The sequence below is a fragment of the Protopterus annectens genome, chromosome 6.part0 (assembly GCF_019279795.1).
Source record: "Protopterus annectens isolate FY-2018-M chromosome 6.part0, PAN1.0, whole genome shotgun sequence".
Lineage (NCBI taxonomy): Eukaryota > Metazoa > Chordata > Ceratodontiformes > Protopteridae > Protopterus > Protopterus annectens.
This window is the reverse complement of record NC_056737.1, coordinates 595,089,529-595,108,047: the sequence shown is the minus strand read 5'-3', so window position 1 is coordinate 595,108,047 and position 18,519 is coordinate 595,089,529. Positions and strand designations below refer to the sequence as shown.

Here is an 18,519-nt window from a genome sequence, read left to right as displayed (position 1 = left end):
CATCCCCAATGTGAGCTGCCTCCATACCCTGATCTCTGTATATACTGGCTCCAAGGTCGCCATCTCAGAGAAGGTAAATTTTAATGCCTGTAATTTTGATTCTCCTTACACTGAGCTGTATATATAAGTTATTTTAAATGTGAGGAAAAGTGCCATTAGCAGATAAAACTGTAACCAACAACCTGTTGTGTTTGCAAGCATGTCTTTCATCATTAGAAACAGTAGAAACAATCAGTTAACAATGTGCGCCTCAAGAGAGTGGGACCATTAAGAGTAGACGGTTCCTAGATCATAATTTGCTTTTCCTGCCAGTGGAGACACCTTGATCAACAATCTCTAAAGTCAACTGCAAGCAAATAAAGGATTTTATGTGACAATTCAACCCTCTGGGTTTGTTCCTTAACCTAGTTTGCTGCCAGTGGAGTCCGTGAACTGCTTTTGTTTCAGAAGATTCCAATAAATCCACAGGATACACCAAGGCAGATGTGATAAAAATTATTTAATGAACAGTAAGCGCTTTCATGCTCTCATGAGCACTTCTTCAGACCTTATAAAATCACATTTCAAATACACAGCTTAAATTTGTTTGTTCGTCTCTTTCAGCTTTTCCCGGTTAGGGGTCACCACAGCGGAACTCCGGTCCGCTAATGATTGGTAGTGGATTTTTACGTACCGGGTTACCAGCCCTGGCGCACAAGCTTCAACAAAGGCACGCCCCATTCACGTATGCCTCCACACAGAAGACGCTCTAGCTGAGAGTCGAACAGGACAACGTCTTGCTATGAGGCGACAACGCTACCGCAGCACCACCACCGCAGTAAATACACAGCTTAAATAATGCATAAAATTACAAACAAGCCTATCACAAGATAAAATCACTTAAATAGTCTCCGCCTCTTAAGAAAAGGTTTTAAAGGGATGGAGGTATTCAACCCTGGTGGTACATTACTATGTAGCCTAATAATCCAACTACTCTCCCTCTCTTCTAAAATATTAAGATCTCCTAATCTACTACCAGGTTTTAACTGTTCAAGTACTCTAAACATAAATGTATGTGTAGGATCTGTATTCATCACATGACTAGCTAAGGCATTTTTAGAGTCGGTCTTCCTGATGGCTAACAAATCCTTTCCCTTAGCTGTCTCTTAGTCTTTCCTACATAAAAATTTGGACAGGTCTGACAACTAGCTAAATAAACTACATAAGTACTGCAGAAATTTGTATGAAAATAACTAATATATTTCAAATGTGTAATAGGATGTATAAAGCTAGACGCTGTATCTATAAATGAACAGTAATTACAGTTTCCACACCTAGTGGTAGATCCCATATTTTTGAAACTATGTGCATTCTTATTCTCATAACATAACATCCGTTTAAGATTATGTTTGTTTTTAAAAGCAAAGTTGGGTTTTGGTCCTACAATTTGACTAATATTTTCATGTGACATAAGAATAGGCCAGTTTTTCTTAATAATGTCACAAAAAACTCTATGGTCACTAGTGTAATTTATAGTGAAATTCACTAGATGTTGGTGATATTGTTGTCTATTCCCATTATGAGAAACAATATTCTCATAAAGAAAGGGGTGAGCATTCGTTGGTCTTAGTTCAACAACTTCACGTTCCATCTGATCAACCTCATTATGTTTGTAACCTCTAGACTTCAATTCGTCTTTTAATTTAGATAGGTCTGTAACAAACACATCTTGGACATTATCAAGTCTAGACATCGGCATGCCCTGACCCTTTAATACATTCTTGAAGACCATCTTTGGATGCATGCTATTCCTGTGCAGGGTAGCATTAACCCTACATTCGTGTAGCTATATGTCCATCTGATATTATATATATATCTTAACATCTAAAAAATCTATAGAAGTATATGAATGGTGGTATATAAATTTGAGAAAATCAGTGGTTCTATTTAAATATTGCACAAACTGTGGTATTTCTTCACATGGCCCTTGCCATAGAATAAGTAGGTCATCTACAAATCTTTTAAAGAAAGCAATGTATTTCCTGTACATATGTTGACCCAACATGTATTTTTCTTCCCAACCACTCATAACGAGATTAGCATAACTTTTAGTGCAAGGGGTCCCCATGGCTACCTCCTGCCTTTGCCAGTAATACTGACCATTAAAACAAAATACATTATGCTCTAGTATAATACTGAGTAGACCACATAGCAAAATATTCTTACTATCAGCAAAACTACCATCCCTTTTTATAACATCATATAGCATTTTTAAACCTTGTTCATTGGGTATGCTCGTAAAAAGTGATTGCACATCCAACGTAATAAAACTTAAATCATTAACATTAGAACAAGAACTTAAAAACAAAGACACAGAGACAACAAAATGTCTAGTGTCTTTAAGAATCACTTCAGATTTGTCCACCAGCATTCTTAACTCTTTCTCTACAAAAATAGACATAGATTCGGTGGCCCATCCCCCACCAGAAATAATGGGTCTCATAGGGGGTCTGTCCATTGACTTATTTACTTTAGGTAGACCATTCAGAACAGGTATAATAGGATGTGTAATTCTAAAATAATTATATAAATCAAGACTACTCATATTACTAGCTAAATAACTATTTAAATTTCTATGAATCTTATCAATAGTATGATACACAGTATCTAAATCAATAGAACAATATATATTGACATCATTTAATAACTCATCCATTAACTCAAAATAGCATTCCCTGTCAAGAATGACCAAAGAACCTCCCTTATCTGCTGGTCTAAAAATAACTGAATCATCATTTTGCAATGTACATAAAACAGTCCATTCATCATTAGTCAAATTTCTAAAATATTTCCGTTTACAAGCTGTATTCAAAAAATAGGCTCTAACTTCTTTTTCACATAAACAGCTAAACGCTTCTAATATGGGATCTAAAACAGGCATAAAGCAACTAGGCTTCTTATAAATACTCTTATTCATATTATCAAACATAGTTCATAGCATAAAATTTCGAGTGAACGTTTTAATATCAGTTATCATCTCTGATAAATACATATTAGAAGCTGGTATAAACGACATACCTTTATTTAATACATTTAGCTCAATGTTCAAAAAAGTCCTGTTAGACAGATTACAAATTAATCCCTGGTCGACTTCTGCCACATCTTCTTTATCTTTTGTGGAGACATCTTTTCTGTCTCTGATAATTGTAGGGAGCATTTTCTCCCTCTGTTTGACTGTATCTTGTCTTTATGTGTATTGGTGTCCCGTATGGGTAAAGGGAGAGGAGGGAAAACCAAAGGGATATGAACAGACTTATCCTTAGGCTTAACCGTTTGCTCATTCGACTATTGACTTACCAAAGATGTAAAAGTAGGTTGTTCATTCGTAGCGATATCTACTGGAGCTGCTGTTATAACTGCTTCTGTCTAAATTGGAACCTCTAAATCCCGTGTAATCATTGTATCATCATCTGGCACCACTTCTGGTCTCCATGATGACATCATCGAGATAGGTGTGTTGATCTTGTCCAATTGAATCGAAGAATCATTGCGTTCTATCACTGGCTCCAAATTTGAGCGGGTAGCTGGAATTCTCGGCCATGAAAAGACGTGACAATTAGAAAAATCACATAAATCTCTTTCCAACTTACGCCTCCTGATGTTGAAAAGGCGATTTTGGAAAGAGACTGTTTTTTTCAGTCAGTTCATCTAAAGCTGGAGATATCACATTCTCTGGGAAAGAGGCACACATATTAGATTGTCTTTCATGGATGGCAGTAATAAGTTGTTGTTCAAACAGAAGAAAGTATTGTATTAATAGCTGCATTTGGCTAAAGCTTAATTCTAAATTCAATTGCTGCCAATCTCTCAATAAATCTAGAAATTGCTCACCATATGTAGGCATTCGCAAAATGCGAAGGCCCTGTGGAACAACTTTATGGTGAATACAGGCTTCAAAATGAAGTCGCTGACACTGATATTGTTTCAACTTTTGTAAATCTACTTCTAATGTCCTTAATTCTCTAAACATCAATGAGCGGTCGTAACCAGGGTTGATTACATCATCAGTTATGTTCCCAGTAGTACAATTAAGTAGCGGATTCTCAGATATCAGAGTCATATTTTCAAAATACTTCAAGTTAAAACGTTTAGATTTAGGAACGTAATCTAATTCAATTCCATTCACATCCGTCATGGTCCATAGTAGCAGTAACACAAATAGCAAGAAAACCAAAGAAATAAAAAATGCCACACTGGAAGAAGATACCAGTGGAAATAAACAATGAAAATCCAGAAGTTCCAATAAATCCAAAACTAATTTAATGAACGGTAAGCACTTTCATGCTCTCATGAGCACTTCTTCAGACCATATAAAATCACATTTCAAATACACAGCTTAAATAATGCATAAAATTACAAACAAACCTATCACAAGATAAAATCACTTAAATAGTCTCCGCGTCTTAAGAAAAGGTTTTAAAGGGATGGAGGTATTCAAACCTGGTGGTACATTACTATGTAGCCTAATAGTCCAACTACTCTCCCTCTGTTCTAAAACATTGTTAAGAACTCCTAATCTACTACCAGGTTTTAACTGTTCAAGTACTCTAAACATAAATGTATGTGTAGGATCTGTATTCATCACATGACTAGCTAAGGCATTTTTAGAGTCGGTCTTCCTGATGGCTAACAAATGCTCACGTATCCTTTCCCTTAGCTGTCTCTTAGTCTTTCCTACATAAAAATTTGGACAGGTCTGACAACTAGCTAAATAAACTATGTAAGTACTGCAGCAATTGGTATGAAAATAACTAATATATTTCAAATGTGTAATAGGATGTATAAAGCTAGACGCTGTATCTATAAATGAACGGTAATTACAGTTTCCACACCTAGTGGTAGATCCCATATTTTTGAAACTATGTGTATTTTTATTCTCATAACATAACATCTGTTTAAGATTATGTTTGTTTTTAAAAGCAAAGTTGGGTTTTGGTCCTACAATTTGACTAATTTTTTCATGTGACATAAGAATGGGCCAGTTTTTCTTAATAATGTCACAAAAATCTCTATGGTCACTAGTGTAATTTATAGTGAGATTCACTAGATGTTGGTTATATTGTTGTCTATTCCCATTATGAGAAACAATATTCTCATAAAGAAAGGGGTGAGCATTCGTTGGTCTTAGTTCAACAACTTCACATTCCATCTGATCAACCTCATTATGTTTGTAACCTCTAGACTTAAATTCATCTTTTAATTTAGATATGTCTGTAACAAACACATCTTGGACATTATCAAGTCTAGACATCCGCATGCCCTGACCCTTTAATACATTCTTGAAGACCCTCTTCGGATGCATGCTATTCCTGTGAAGGGTAGCATTAACCCTACATTCGTGTAGCTATATGTCCATCTGATATTATATATATCTTAACATCTAAAAAATCTATAGAAGTATATGAATGGTGGTATATAAATTTGAGAAAATCAGTGGTTCTATTTAAATATTGCACAAACTGTGGTATTTCTTCACATGGCCCTTGCCATAGAATAAGTAGGTCGTCTACAAATCTTTTAAAGAAAGCAATGTATTTCCTGTACATATGCTGACCCAACATGTATTTTTCTTCCCAACCACTCATAACGAGATTAGCATAACTATTAGTGAAAGGGGTCCCCATGGCTACCCTCCTGCCTTTGCCAGTAATACTGTCCATTAGAACAAAATAAGTTATGCTCTAGTATAATACTGAGTAGACCACATAGGAAAATATTCTTACTATCAGCAAAACTACCATCTCTTTTTATAACATCATATAGCATTTTTAAACCTTGTTCATTGGGTATGCTCGTAAAAAGTGATTGCACATCCAATGTAATAAACCTTAAATCATTAACATTAGAACAAGAACTTAAAAACAAAGACATAGATACAACAAAATGTCTAGTGTCTTTAAGAATCACTTCAGATTTGTCCACCAGCATTCTTAACTCTTTCTCTACAAAAATAGACATAGATTCAGTGGCCCATCCCCCAACAGAAATAATGGGTCTCATAGGGGTTATGTCCATTGACTTATTTACTTTAGGTAGCCCATTCAGAACAGGTATAATAGGATGTGTAATTCTAAAATAATTATATAAATCAAGACTAATCATATTACTAGCTAAATAACTATTTAAATTTCTATGAATCTTATCAATAGTATGATACACAGTATCTAAATCAATAGAACAATATATATTGACATCATTTAATAACTCATCCATTAACTCAAAATAGCATTCCCTGTCAGGAATGACCAAAGAACCTCCCTTATCTGCTGGTCTAAAAATAACTGAATCATCATTTTGCAATGTACATAAAACAGTCCATTCATCATTAGTCAAATTTCTAAAATATTTCCGTTTACAAGCTGTATTCAAAAAATAGGCTGCAACTTCTTTTTCACATAAACAGCTAAACGCTTCTAATATGGGATCTAAAACAGGTATAAAGCAACTAGGCTTCTTATAAATACTCTTATTCATATTACCAAACATAGTTCATAGGATAACATTTCGAGTGAACGTTTTAATATCAATTATCATGTCTGATAAATACATATTAGAAGCTGGTATAAACAACATACCTTTATTTAATACATTTAGCTCAATGTTCGAAAAAGTCCTGTTAGACAGATTACAAATTAATCCCTGGTCGACTTCTGCCACATCTCCTTTATCTTTTGTGGAGACATCTTTTCTGTCTCTGATAATTGTAGGGAGCGTTTTCTCCCTCTGTTTGTGACTGTATCTTGTCTTTGTGTGTATTGGTGTCCCGTATGGGTAAAGGGAGAGGCGGGAAAACCAAAGGGATATGAACAGACTTATCCTTAGGCTTAACCGTTTGCTCATTCGACTATTGACTTACCAAAGATGTAAAAGTAGGTTGTTCATTCGTAGCGATATCTACTGGAGCTGCTGTTATAACTGCTTCCGTCTGAATTGGAACCGCTAAATCCCATGTAATCATCGTATCATCATCTGGCAACACTTCTGGTCTCCATGATGACATTATCGAGATAGGTGTGTTGATCTTGTCCAATCGAATCGAAGAATCATTGCGTTCTATCACTGGCTCCAAATTTGAGCCGGTAGCTGGAATTCTCGGCCATGAAAAGACGTGCCCATTAGAAAAATCACGTAAATCTCTTTCCAACTTACGCCTCCTGATGTTGAAAAGGCGATTTTGGAAAGAGACTGTTTTTTCAGTCAGTTCATCTAAAGCTGGGGATATCACATTCTCTGGGAAAGAGGCACACATATTAGATTGTCTTTCATGGATGGCAGTAATAAGTTGTTGTTCAAACAGAAGAAAGTATTGTATTAATAGCTGCATTTGGCTAAAGCTTAATTCTAAATTCAGTTGCTGCCAATCTCTCAATAAATCTAGAAATTGCTCACCATATGTAGGCATTCGCAAAATGCGAAGGCCCTGTGGAACAACTTTATGGTGAATACAGGCTTCAAAATGAAGTCGCTGACACTGATATTGTTTCAACTTTTGTAAATCTGCTTCTAATGTCCTTTATTATCTAAACATCAATGAGCGGTCGTAACCAGGGTCGATTACATCATCAGTTATGTTCCCAGTAGTACAATTAAGTAGCGGATTCTCCGATACCAGAGTCATATTTTCAAAATACTTCAAGTTAAAACATTTAGATTTAGGAATGTAATCTAATTCAATTCCATTCACATCTGCCATGGTCCACAGTAGCAGTAACACAAATAGCAAGAAAACCAAAGAAATAAAAAATGCCACAGTGGAAGAAAATACCTGTGGAAATAAACAATGAAAATCCAGAAGTTCCAATAAATCCACAGGATACACCAAGGCAGATGTGATAAAACTAATTTAATGAATGGTAAGCACTTTCATGCTCTCATGAGCACTTCTTCAGACCATATAAAATCACATTTCAAATACACAGCTTAAATAATGCATAAAATTACAAACAAACCTATCACAAGATAAAATCACTTAAATAGTCTCCGCCTCTTAAGAAAAGGTTTTAAAGGGATGGAGGTATTCAACCCTGGTGGTACATTACTATGCATCATTCACAGGAATAGCATGCATCCGAAGAGGGTCTTCAGGAATGTATTGAAGGGTCAGGGCATGCGGATGTCTAGACTTGATAGTGTCCAAGATGTGTTTGTTACAGACCTATCTAAATTAAAAGACAAATTTAAGTCTAGAGGTTACAGACATAATGAGGTTGATCAGATGGAACGTGAAGTTGTTGAACTAAGACCACCGAATGCTCACCCCTTTCTTTATGAGAATAATATTGTTTCTCATAATGGGAATAGACAACAATATAACCAACATCTAGTGAATTTCACTATGAATTACACTAGTGACCATAGAGTTTTTCGTGACATTATTAAGAAAAACTGGCCTATTCTTATGTCACATGAAAAAATTAGTCAGATTGTTGGACCACAACCCAACTTTGCTTTTAAAAACAAACGTAATCTTAAACAGATTTTATGTTATGAGAATAAGAATACACATAGTTTCAAAAATATGGGATCTACCACTAGGTGTGGCAACTGTAATTACTGTTCATTTATAGATACAGCGTCTGGCTTTATACATCCTATTACACATTTGAAATATATTAGTTATTTTCATACAAATTGCTGCAGTACTTATGTAGTTTATTTAGCTAGTTGTCAGACCTGTCCAAATTTTTACGTAGGAAAGACTGAGAGACAGCTAAGGGAAAGGATACGTAAGCCATCAGGAAGAGCGACTCTAAAAATGCCTTAGCTAGTCATGTGATGAATACAGATCCTATACATACATTTATGTTTAGAGTACTTGAACAGTTAAAACCTGGTAGTAGATTAGGAGATCTTAACATTGTTTTAGAACAGAGGGAGAGTAGTTGGATTATTAGGCTACATAGTAATGTACCACCAGGTTTGAATACCTCCATCCCTTTAAAACCTTTTTTTAAGAGGCAGAGACTATTTAAGTGATTTTATGTTGTGATAGGTTTGTTTTTAATTTTATGCATTATTTAAGCTGTGTATTTGAAATGTGATTTTATATGGTCTGAAGAAGTGCTCATGACAGCATGAAAGTGCTTACCGTTCATTAAATTAGTTTTATCTCATCTGCCTTGGTGTATCCTGTGGATTTATTGGAACTTCTGGATTTTCATTGTTTATTTTTACTGGTATCTTCTTCCACTGTGGCATTTTCTATTTCTTTGGTTTTCTTGCTTTTGTTTCAGTTCTGAGTTTACATTGTGTCTTTTGCATTTTTAAGGTCTTACTATGTTTAGGCAATTTGGATCCTATGTCCCAGCTAAAAAAAAAAAATAATAATTTCCTCAGTTACAGCCATTTGCTTCCCAAATATTTTTGACAATATACTCTGTAGGGGATTTTTTTTAAATCTATCAGATCATTGCACTCTCAAAAACATGTTCCCTGGGCTCTTCAAAAATATTTGCACACTGATCAACAAGTTAATTTCAGCTCTTCCAGTATGAAAAAAGAAACTGAGAAATAAGAGCTTGTAATTCTGCCAGACTAAGTAAAATTAAATGACTGGCTGGTAAGTACACTGTCTGGATACCAGCAAAGAAGAAATTTAGAGAACCAGAAAGAAAATCAACTAGAAAAGGTGAAATGAAAACACTTACTGGGTAGAATCCTGCAGCTGTTCAGCAAAAAGCAGTTCAAGCTTCAGCTTTGGTGCAAGAGATGGCTTCCAGTAATGTAGAAGAAAAGTAAATCAAATGTACTCAAAGGTGATTAAAATAAATGAAATATTGAAGGAGTGTATCAACTCAAAGGCTGGAAAAAAAAATAGAAGAAGCTTTATCAAGCTATTCAGATAAGATGATAAAACTGCAAAAATTAAAGGCTGAAATGAAGAAAAAACTGGCAGAGTATGAGACTTCTCAAAAAGAATTGTTTCAAAAAAATGTAGCTTTAGAACGCAGAGCACACAGAGAAAACCTAAGATCTTCTGCTGTACCAGGGAAACTGGAAGGAATAGGCTAGTAATTCTGTGAAAGCACAAATAAGCAACTGGACTGGTATTCCACAGTAGGATTTAACTGAAAGGGCATATAGAGTGTATGCTCCAGTCCTGACCATGAGAAAGCAGCTAAGACCCTCCCAATCATATCTCCAGCATTTGGTATCTGTCTGAGGAAAAATTCTTTGAAGCCTTCTTAGGGTGAAAAAATACCTGTGCAATCACTTTCACGCAAAAATCCTAAACCTTCTGGACTTTGTTGCATACTTGGGAGCCATACATATATTTCCCATTTTCCCTTGTCAATTGCTTTTCAAGTCCCTCTTCCCAATATTTTTAAACCTCTTCTGATTGATTATGGTTATTGTACAGTATTATATACGCCCTAGTAATCATTCCTTTTTAACAGCAGCTTCTGTCCTAGATTTTACTAAAAACTCTGCCACAGCAAGTCTTTCACTTTGGATTTCCCTGTCCCTTTCTTTTTGCCCATACTGTGTTACCAATCCCTGGTTGGGAAGGCAGTCTTTAATCTGCAGTCCAAACTTCTTGGCCTCATCTCACTCTGTTACCTTTCTCTCTCTAGTTATTTGCTCCACATACCTTGCTTCCTTTTACTGTTTTCTCCAGTAAATTACAGCCCCTCTTGCCAGTTTTCTGTTCCCCTACATGCAGTCATGCCTGTTGTCAAAATCTCCTTTCTCCATTCCCATGTTATGAATTAAATATTCTGTGTAGTTATTCCTGTTAAAGATCTGCATCCAAAATACTAGTCTCACCTTATTTCTTGACCCCACAGACACACACACACACACACACACACACACACACACACACACACACACCAAACATATTTCCATTGTTAAGAATTACATGTCTCTAAGAAATTATTTTTATTTTGTTTGGTTATTAACAAGGAAAGTACAGTTTTGCAAGAGTTATCTTAGAGTAATTTCTTCTTAAGTGACTTGCTCAGTCATACATTTTGTCATGAGACTTGAGAAAATCAACAAAATAGCTACAGTATGAAGCTGTTTACCAGCTCCATAGAATTAACCCTTTAGGAACATAGGAACAATACCAGTCAAGTGATCACTGAGACCATGAGAGGCCAAGCCGTATAAACATTTACATAGGTGCACTTAAAAGTTCTTGACATCCTTTACAAGTATTAACTAGTCTCCACCTCCCAAATCATGAGCTATACACAGTGGCACCTGGTGACTGCAAATCAAAGGGGGGGCTGCAGGAGATAGCTGAATGGGTGGGGTCAATGGGAAGTGGTGTAGCCAACTAGAAAGGGGAGGAGCTATGCTCAAAACCACAAAAACTAACTTTTATTAAATATGCTGTCCTGGGTGCCAAACCCTCATTATGAGAGTCCAATCAAGACCAATGAAGTGTAAAAGAATAAAAATATTTCAATGCACTGGCTGCATGACAGCTTGCTTAATATCTAGATGGAAACAAAAAGGTTGTGAGGCATGAAAAAAATAAATTACTTTTTAAATACATTACTGGAATGCCAGTCAAAATCAAGTATAAGAAAAACAAGCAGCACTCAACTCAAACCGCTTCTCCTTGCACTGCAGTTCTAATTATAATTTATATTCAGCTTTATTAAAGTACCAAGTAACATGCTGAAAGTAGCAATCTCTGTGATGCCCCCACTTGTAAAAATGTTTCTTATCCAGATAAAACCTGCTGCCTGACAACTATCTACTTGTTTCATGGAGAAAACATGATCAAAATAAAAAATGAAAAGCAAACAAGAAACAAGCTCAAGATACATTGCTTAAAGAATTACTGTACAGGTTATGGACCACACATGAATGGCATTCTGTTTAGTTTACGGGTAAAGCCCTCAGAGATCACTGGAACAACAGTGTAATGAGCTTCTGAAAATAATGTAATCCTGTCCTTTATTACAAATACTGTCATATGCATTTCAATACCCAATGCTTATTCATTATCTAGTTAAGTATTCTCTGCATGGCACAACAAAAAGGCTTCAATGTCGGCAAGTCTTTAACAGTATGCTTATTAAAGCTTACTTGCATGTTATGATCTCAGACAAGCTTACCTGATGGTCATCAAAGCATTGCTACTTAAAACACAGAGAAACAGGCACTTTCTGAGTAATAAGCATAAATCAACAGTACAAAAATATGACAGAAACCAGACCATTCTGCAAAGAACAGATGAAAAGCCACTATAGTACTTCAAAATCAAGAACAGATGAAAAGCCACTGTAGTACTTGTGTCTGCCTTGGATGGGGGGATACCCTGCACATTTACACTGCATAACTGCTCCTTGCCTTGCTTGGACACATCCAGAGTCACTACATGGGGGAGTGGGGTGCAACAAGTATGTCACAATTTGAAATGTCTCTGGCTGACTGTGATGGCCCTGACACATTTGTCATACCTCTCACCCTCAGAGCAAGAAATCTGGGCAAAGCCATACATAGAAGTGGGACAAAGGCCCAAAAATAAGGACAATTTTTAAATATTGCTCTTATAAACTTAGAAAGATAATAGAATAGTAGGTCTTGCATTAGTATGAATTTTCCGAAGGATATGAAATCTGAAACTCAAATGTATGTCATTATTTTCTAACTTCAGTCTTTAATGATTTACCACTAATTTGCCAAAAAACACAATTTTATGAATGGACCAAAAATGTGATGTAAGAATATAAAATAGCCACACAATACAGCTGAGAACCTGTCAAAGAAGGGACACTTTTTTAAATGTTAGTACTGCTATCTTAAGCAGCTCACAAAATAAAAGAATCTACATGCATTTCCGAAATAAAAGTAATCTATAACTCTGATTATTACAGTTATTTCTTAATTGTAAACCCTCCATGTTTTCTTCCAAAATTGCTATTTTGCGGAGGGATTATCAGGGGAAGAGCAATATTTTGAGCCAAAATCGGGGACAGTTGAGAGGTTTGGCTATGCCTAATTCTATAAAGCAATTTATTTGCACGTACCTCTCAACCTGTTAATGCAATACATCTGGACAAGGCCAAATATATTGGAGGAACATATAAACAGTACTAAAAATTGCTCTTGTATAAACTGAGACAGTTGATAGAATACCAGGTCTTACTTTAGCATGCATTTTTCTGAAGGTTATGAAGTCTGAAACTCAGTGTGTCATTATTTAGTGACTTAATTCCTAAATGATTTTCCAGAAAACCACAAATTTTATGAGGAACAAACCAAAAATAAGTAGCAAAAATCTGTTCATTCTGTGAAAATCTGGACAGTTGGGAGGTATAGTTCAGCTGGTGCTGTCTTTGAGTTTGCTGCCCTTCCCCCTCACAAAACCATGGTTGAATGGAGCCCTCCCCCCTGAAGTCATTCCAGTGATCCATTACTTGGCTATTTCACTCCATTTACCATAAACACTAATGTGCATACTGCTTTACTTCTGTGATGATTTGGATTTCATTTGAAAGTGTTATTTTGTATTTTACAACACAAGCACTAAGACATCTGCTAAACAAAGCAATGCAGTCTCACAATGAAAACAGGCTTAGCATTAAAAACTTCTCTGCCCTTGAAACTCACATTCAATGAACCAGCATTGAAACCCACATGCAAAGAAAATACATTTTGCCAGTGGCAGATAAAGATTAACTTTGGGCTGTTTTCAAATCATAGGCCCCTTGCACATGAAACATACATGTGCTCTTTGATACACCTTCCTGATTGTACTAAATTATATTCCTTGTACAATACAGTGCAGTTGTTAGACGGCATTTTAAATTTATTGTTTTGAACATTTTTCCAGTAAACAATGAAACAAAATGCATGCACCAATGACAAAACTACCCAATTCAGAACATTTCCATCATAAAAGTCTACTCAGCCTTCTACAGTCCACCAGTATCAGTAAATATGCACAATCTCTGAAGTAGTAAAAGTCATCTAAATAATTCCACATTCAAGAAATCTGTAACAATGAAGAGGTTGCTGCTAGCAAACAACATTATATGTCATTGTTTATTCATCTACAAATAAAAATGCCTGTTGCCCTTGAGGAATAAATTGCCTATGTTGCATGCATTAAAAAAAATAAGCTATAAGCTAGTAATATCGCAATAGGGACTGTATGGCAAACTGATAACAGGTTCATAGTTACTACTCTAGGTATCTTTGCCAAAAAGGACTGCAGCATCCACCCACTTTACAACACAGTACAGTATCAGCAATGCATCTATCTACTGTGGGAGTAGAACCCACAGCCTTCTGCATCAAAAGCAAGTACACTACCTGTTGTGCTATTAACAATGCAAGCAGACTCAGAATAAGCAGCACTAAAGTGTTGTTCCCCTGCAGCTCTCAGCTCCTTGTAAACTCTGCTTGACACGCAGTTGTATCTCTGAACTTTGCAGCACAAGAAATCTGGAAAAAGCTGAAATTTATTTGGGGGGGGGGCAAAAGCCCAAAAACCAGGGACACATTTTAAACATTGCTTGTATAATGTTGGGAAGTTGCTAGAATAAAATGCTGTGTTACCACTATACATTTCACTGCCATGTCTTTAACCCAGGGGACCCTGTGCAAAACAGTTAGAGAAACATACCACTATGCCAAATTAGCTGTTTTGTGAAAGAGAGGAAGACTAACTTAAATGGCTACCATTTAGTGAATTCAGTTCTCACCATAGCTGTCAACCTCTTGGCACAAAACACCTGGACAAAGCCAATAATGGGGGGAATACAGCTCCCAAACATATTCAGTGAATTCAGTTCTCACTATAGCTCTCAACCTCTTAGCAAAAAACATGTGGACAAAGCCAGTAATGGGGGGAAATACAGCCCACAAACATTCAATGAATTCAGTTCTCACCATAGATAACTCTCAGCCTTAGCACAAAATACCTGGATGAAGCCAATAATGGGGGAATACAGTCCCAAAAATAGGGCCACATTTCAAATATCCATGTTATAAACTTAGACAACTGCTAGAACAGTTTTGTGTTACCATGTACTTTCTGAAGAATATGAAGTCTGAAATTCAAATGCCTGTTATTTTTAAACATTTAACCAGGAAACTAGTCTAACTTGGAACAAAAGACGATTTTCAGCAGAGCAGGGAGAAATGCCAGACACATCTTTGTAAGATGGGAGGACATGCAGACACCACACAGAAGGCACCCCAGCCAAGAATCAAACCAGAGAACCTGTAGCTGTTAGGCAGCAATGCTGCCAGTGCACCACTGCACTACAGACTTTGCAAGGAAAAATGTAGATAAAGAAACCACAGATTTTATGAGGAACAGAACAAATATGAGGCAAAAATCTGCAATTTTTTTTTTTAGAAATGGTGGTGGATAGGGAATTCAGGTCCTTGCCACCTGCATCCAAGGTACAGGGTTCAAGCCTGAGTATCTCTACCCACCACCATTTGTTCTGTAGCCACCAGTATATAGTAACTGGGGCATTTTACACACACACACACACACACACACACACACACACACACACACACACACACACACACACACACACACGTGTACGTCCTACCCGTTTCACAAATGAACAATCCAGCCAGCGACCAAACACCTACCTGAAGCAGTAATCCGTCAAGCCCACACAATGAAAGTCCCGCAAGAGCAGCTCAGTCCTCATGGTTCTGCCTGCAGCCGAAGCAGTCTGGAGCTCCTCTTCTGTGCGGTCGTCACCGCACAGATTCCTGGGTATCTCACAGCAATGATTGCTGGGTACCTCTTTGTCTCTATCCGGACTGCTGATAAAGGCAGTTTCAGTTCTTCTAATGTGTCTATGCATGTGCAGAGGAGTCGGGACTCGTGATTTTTTTTTTCTGTTTTTGTTTTTTAGTTTTACAGATTTTTCTTTTGTTTTTTTCTAGGTGGGAGGGCTGCAGTCCGATAGCACGAGCCGCCCCTGGCTATACATGATAACCCTGGTTTGAATTTGTCTACTTATCAAAACTAACCTGAAAGGCAGATAAAGTAGAACTTTGCTTGTTCTGTCGAACTTATTCCACAAGCCAGTAATAAGTTAAATTGGGAAGAGGAACCCATCCCTCCAGGAAGTCTTGTTTATTTGTTGTCCCTATTATGAGTATTATGGGTATGGGTATGAGCTACTGGTTTTGTGATGAAATAGGAGGTCAAATAAAATTGGGTATTTTATGGCTCAAAAAGTCAGACCCAGGTCTCTCCAGGACAGTCCGTAAACTACTGAGTAGTATAAGTAGAGTTGTGCTAATCGTGCTAATCTGTTAGCATAGTCGAAGGATTTAAGGCCTTTTTTTTTTTTGTGCTTAAACATCATTGGGCCCTTTCCACTTGAGTGATATACTTTTATTTGTATATACCAAAGAGGGCACTATATTTGATGATGGGTCTATTAAGGGAATTGTACAGTGGAAGGATGGCATTTTTTATTGTTGAATATATTCCCTTGGAAATTGACTGGGCCTGATAGTATTTCCTGACTATAATGTAAATATGACGACTGAATGAGAGAGTTGTCAACATAACTACCTAGATCTCTCCTGACGGTATCTCTTTAAAGAGGAGTACCACTTACAACATATTAAGTGGGAACAGCTTTTTTTTTTCTGAATAGTACAGTGTACTTTTTATTTTTTTATTTATTTATTTTTTGCATTTAGGTTGAGACTGTTTTTAGTCACAAGCATGCACCAGCTGTCTGCATATTCCAGCCCTTTTTGGAACAGTTTAATATCAGTGGATGAGCGAGTAGATAACAGTGCCCAGCATGCAGTCATCAGCACATTTGGTCAACCACACTTCAGGGATAGTGGTTTGGATGTCTGCAGTATAAATGCTAAATAGTAGCGGGGGCCCAGCACTGTTCCCTGCAGTACCCCATTAGTTATATTTCTACATTCCGGGAGGGTACCAGCAGTGTTTACTATCTGTGATCTATTGAATAACCAGCTTGCAATCCAGAGGATAATGGTGGGGTGGGATTTGCATTGTTTGTCTAACTTTTCAGTAATCCCTTCATGGAGGATGGTATCAGAAGCCTTGACCAGGTCAAGGTATGCAGCACACACAGAGTAACCACTGCCCATAGTCTCTAACTTTTATCAAAGGAGTTTAAGTTCAGGAGACAGGACCTGCCCTTCACCAGTTAAGTTGCCTATATCTGCATAAAGGAGTTCTGCTATGATATGTGAGGATGATCAGTTTGTAATCCCCTGGGTCTGTAGAGGAGGCACTGTTGCTGTTCTATAGGCATCAGGGACAATGTAGATAGTCTGAGGTTGAACAGTTTAAGTAAGGGCACTGATAAGAATACAGCCTGGTATGTCATATGGTCCTGTATTAACATTATTTTTAACATTTGGTCCGAGATTCTAAGACTCATTCTAATGTGATTACAATAGAAACTAAATGTTCTGCGATAGCGGGTGCAACAGTAGATACAGGGAAATTAACATAAAATGTTTCTGCTAGTATATTGGCTGTATCCTTGGGATTTGAATGTGATGATGATGATGATGATGGTTTGAACGAGTTCAGAACACTGTTGAACATTATTCCTTCATTTTCTGACATAACTGAAGAAACACTTGTGGTTTTCCTTTGGTATCTGTAGCAACCTTAATATCATACTTAGCTTTACATTTTCTAGTAGTGCTCATTAAGGTCCTTGCTGGCACATTTCAGTGTGGTCTTGAGCTAGGGAGATGGTGCTCTGACTTTTCATTATTTTCCTTCTTTTGCTATGTAGTTCATTCATTTGGGAGTTTTACCTGAAGGTTTATTCCTGAATTTACCATTATATTTAGAGTAGATGGGAACAGGCTTTTATGTGCAGCTTTCTAGATGCTGGTAAAAATTAGAGTGCCCATTTGAGTCATTGAGCTAAAGTGCCAGATAAATTTATGTTTAAAGGTCTGTTAAAATAATTTAAAGCAAATACTAATTCATTTGGAAAATTACTTTTAATATTATCCTTGAATGTATGATTCCATGATTATACTTTTTTCTGACTACAGGAAAATTTGTTTGCAAATGCCAGTTCAAGCACCACCTCCATTCTCACGAGTAAAATTCCATCTAATGAAAGTTCGTGCATTCAGTCAAATGGATCATTTGGTATTCAAGGAAAGACATCTCCACTTTGTGTTCTTGTAGATAGCCGTGAGATTTCTTCTGGACCAGAAGTGGCTTCTTGTTTAAGAATAAAGTATAGCATTAAAACAGAGATCCAATCACTTTGTGGATGTGATTATATTGTGAGCAACAGGATGGCTGTGACAAGAAAACTTGTATCTGACTTTGCAAGCAGTATGAATAAAAATAAATTTACAGAACACATTCATCAGCTGCAAAACATGTTTGAAAGGATATGTATTATTGTGGAGAAGGACAGAGTAAAAGCGGGCAAGTATTTTTTTTCTTATCTTATTTTGTTGTAGTATAGAAGTTTTTAAATGTCTATAATCTGTCACTGTACAGTACAGCTGTCTTCG

General features: G+C 36.6%; 1 protein-coding gene across 2 annotated transcripts in view; it reads left to right on the top strand.

The window, feature by feature from the left end:
• FANCM (FA complementation group M) overlaps window positions 1-18,519 on the top strand; it is a 2,552,324-nt gene that overhangs the window by 2,362,128 nt on the left and 171,677 nt on the right. For both annotated transcript variants that reach the window (XM_044074265.1, XM_044074264.1), the window contains exon 21: window positions 18,043-18,430. In XM_044074265.1, coding sequence (XP_043930200.1) covers window positions 18,043-18,430 — 388 coding nt within the window. The remainder of the gene's footprint in view (window positions 1-18,042; window positions 18,431-18,519) is intronic.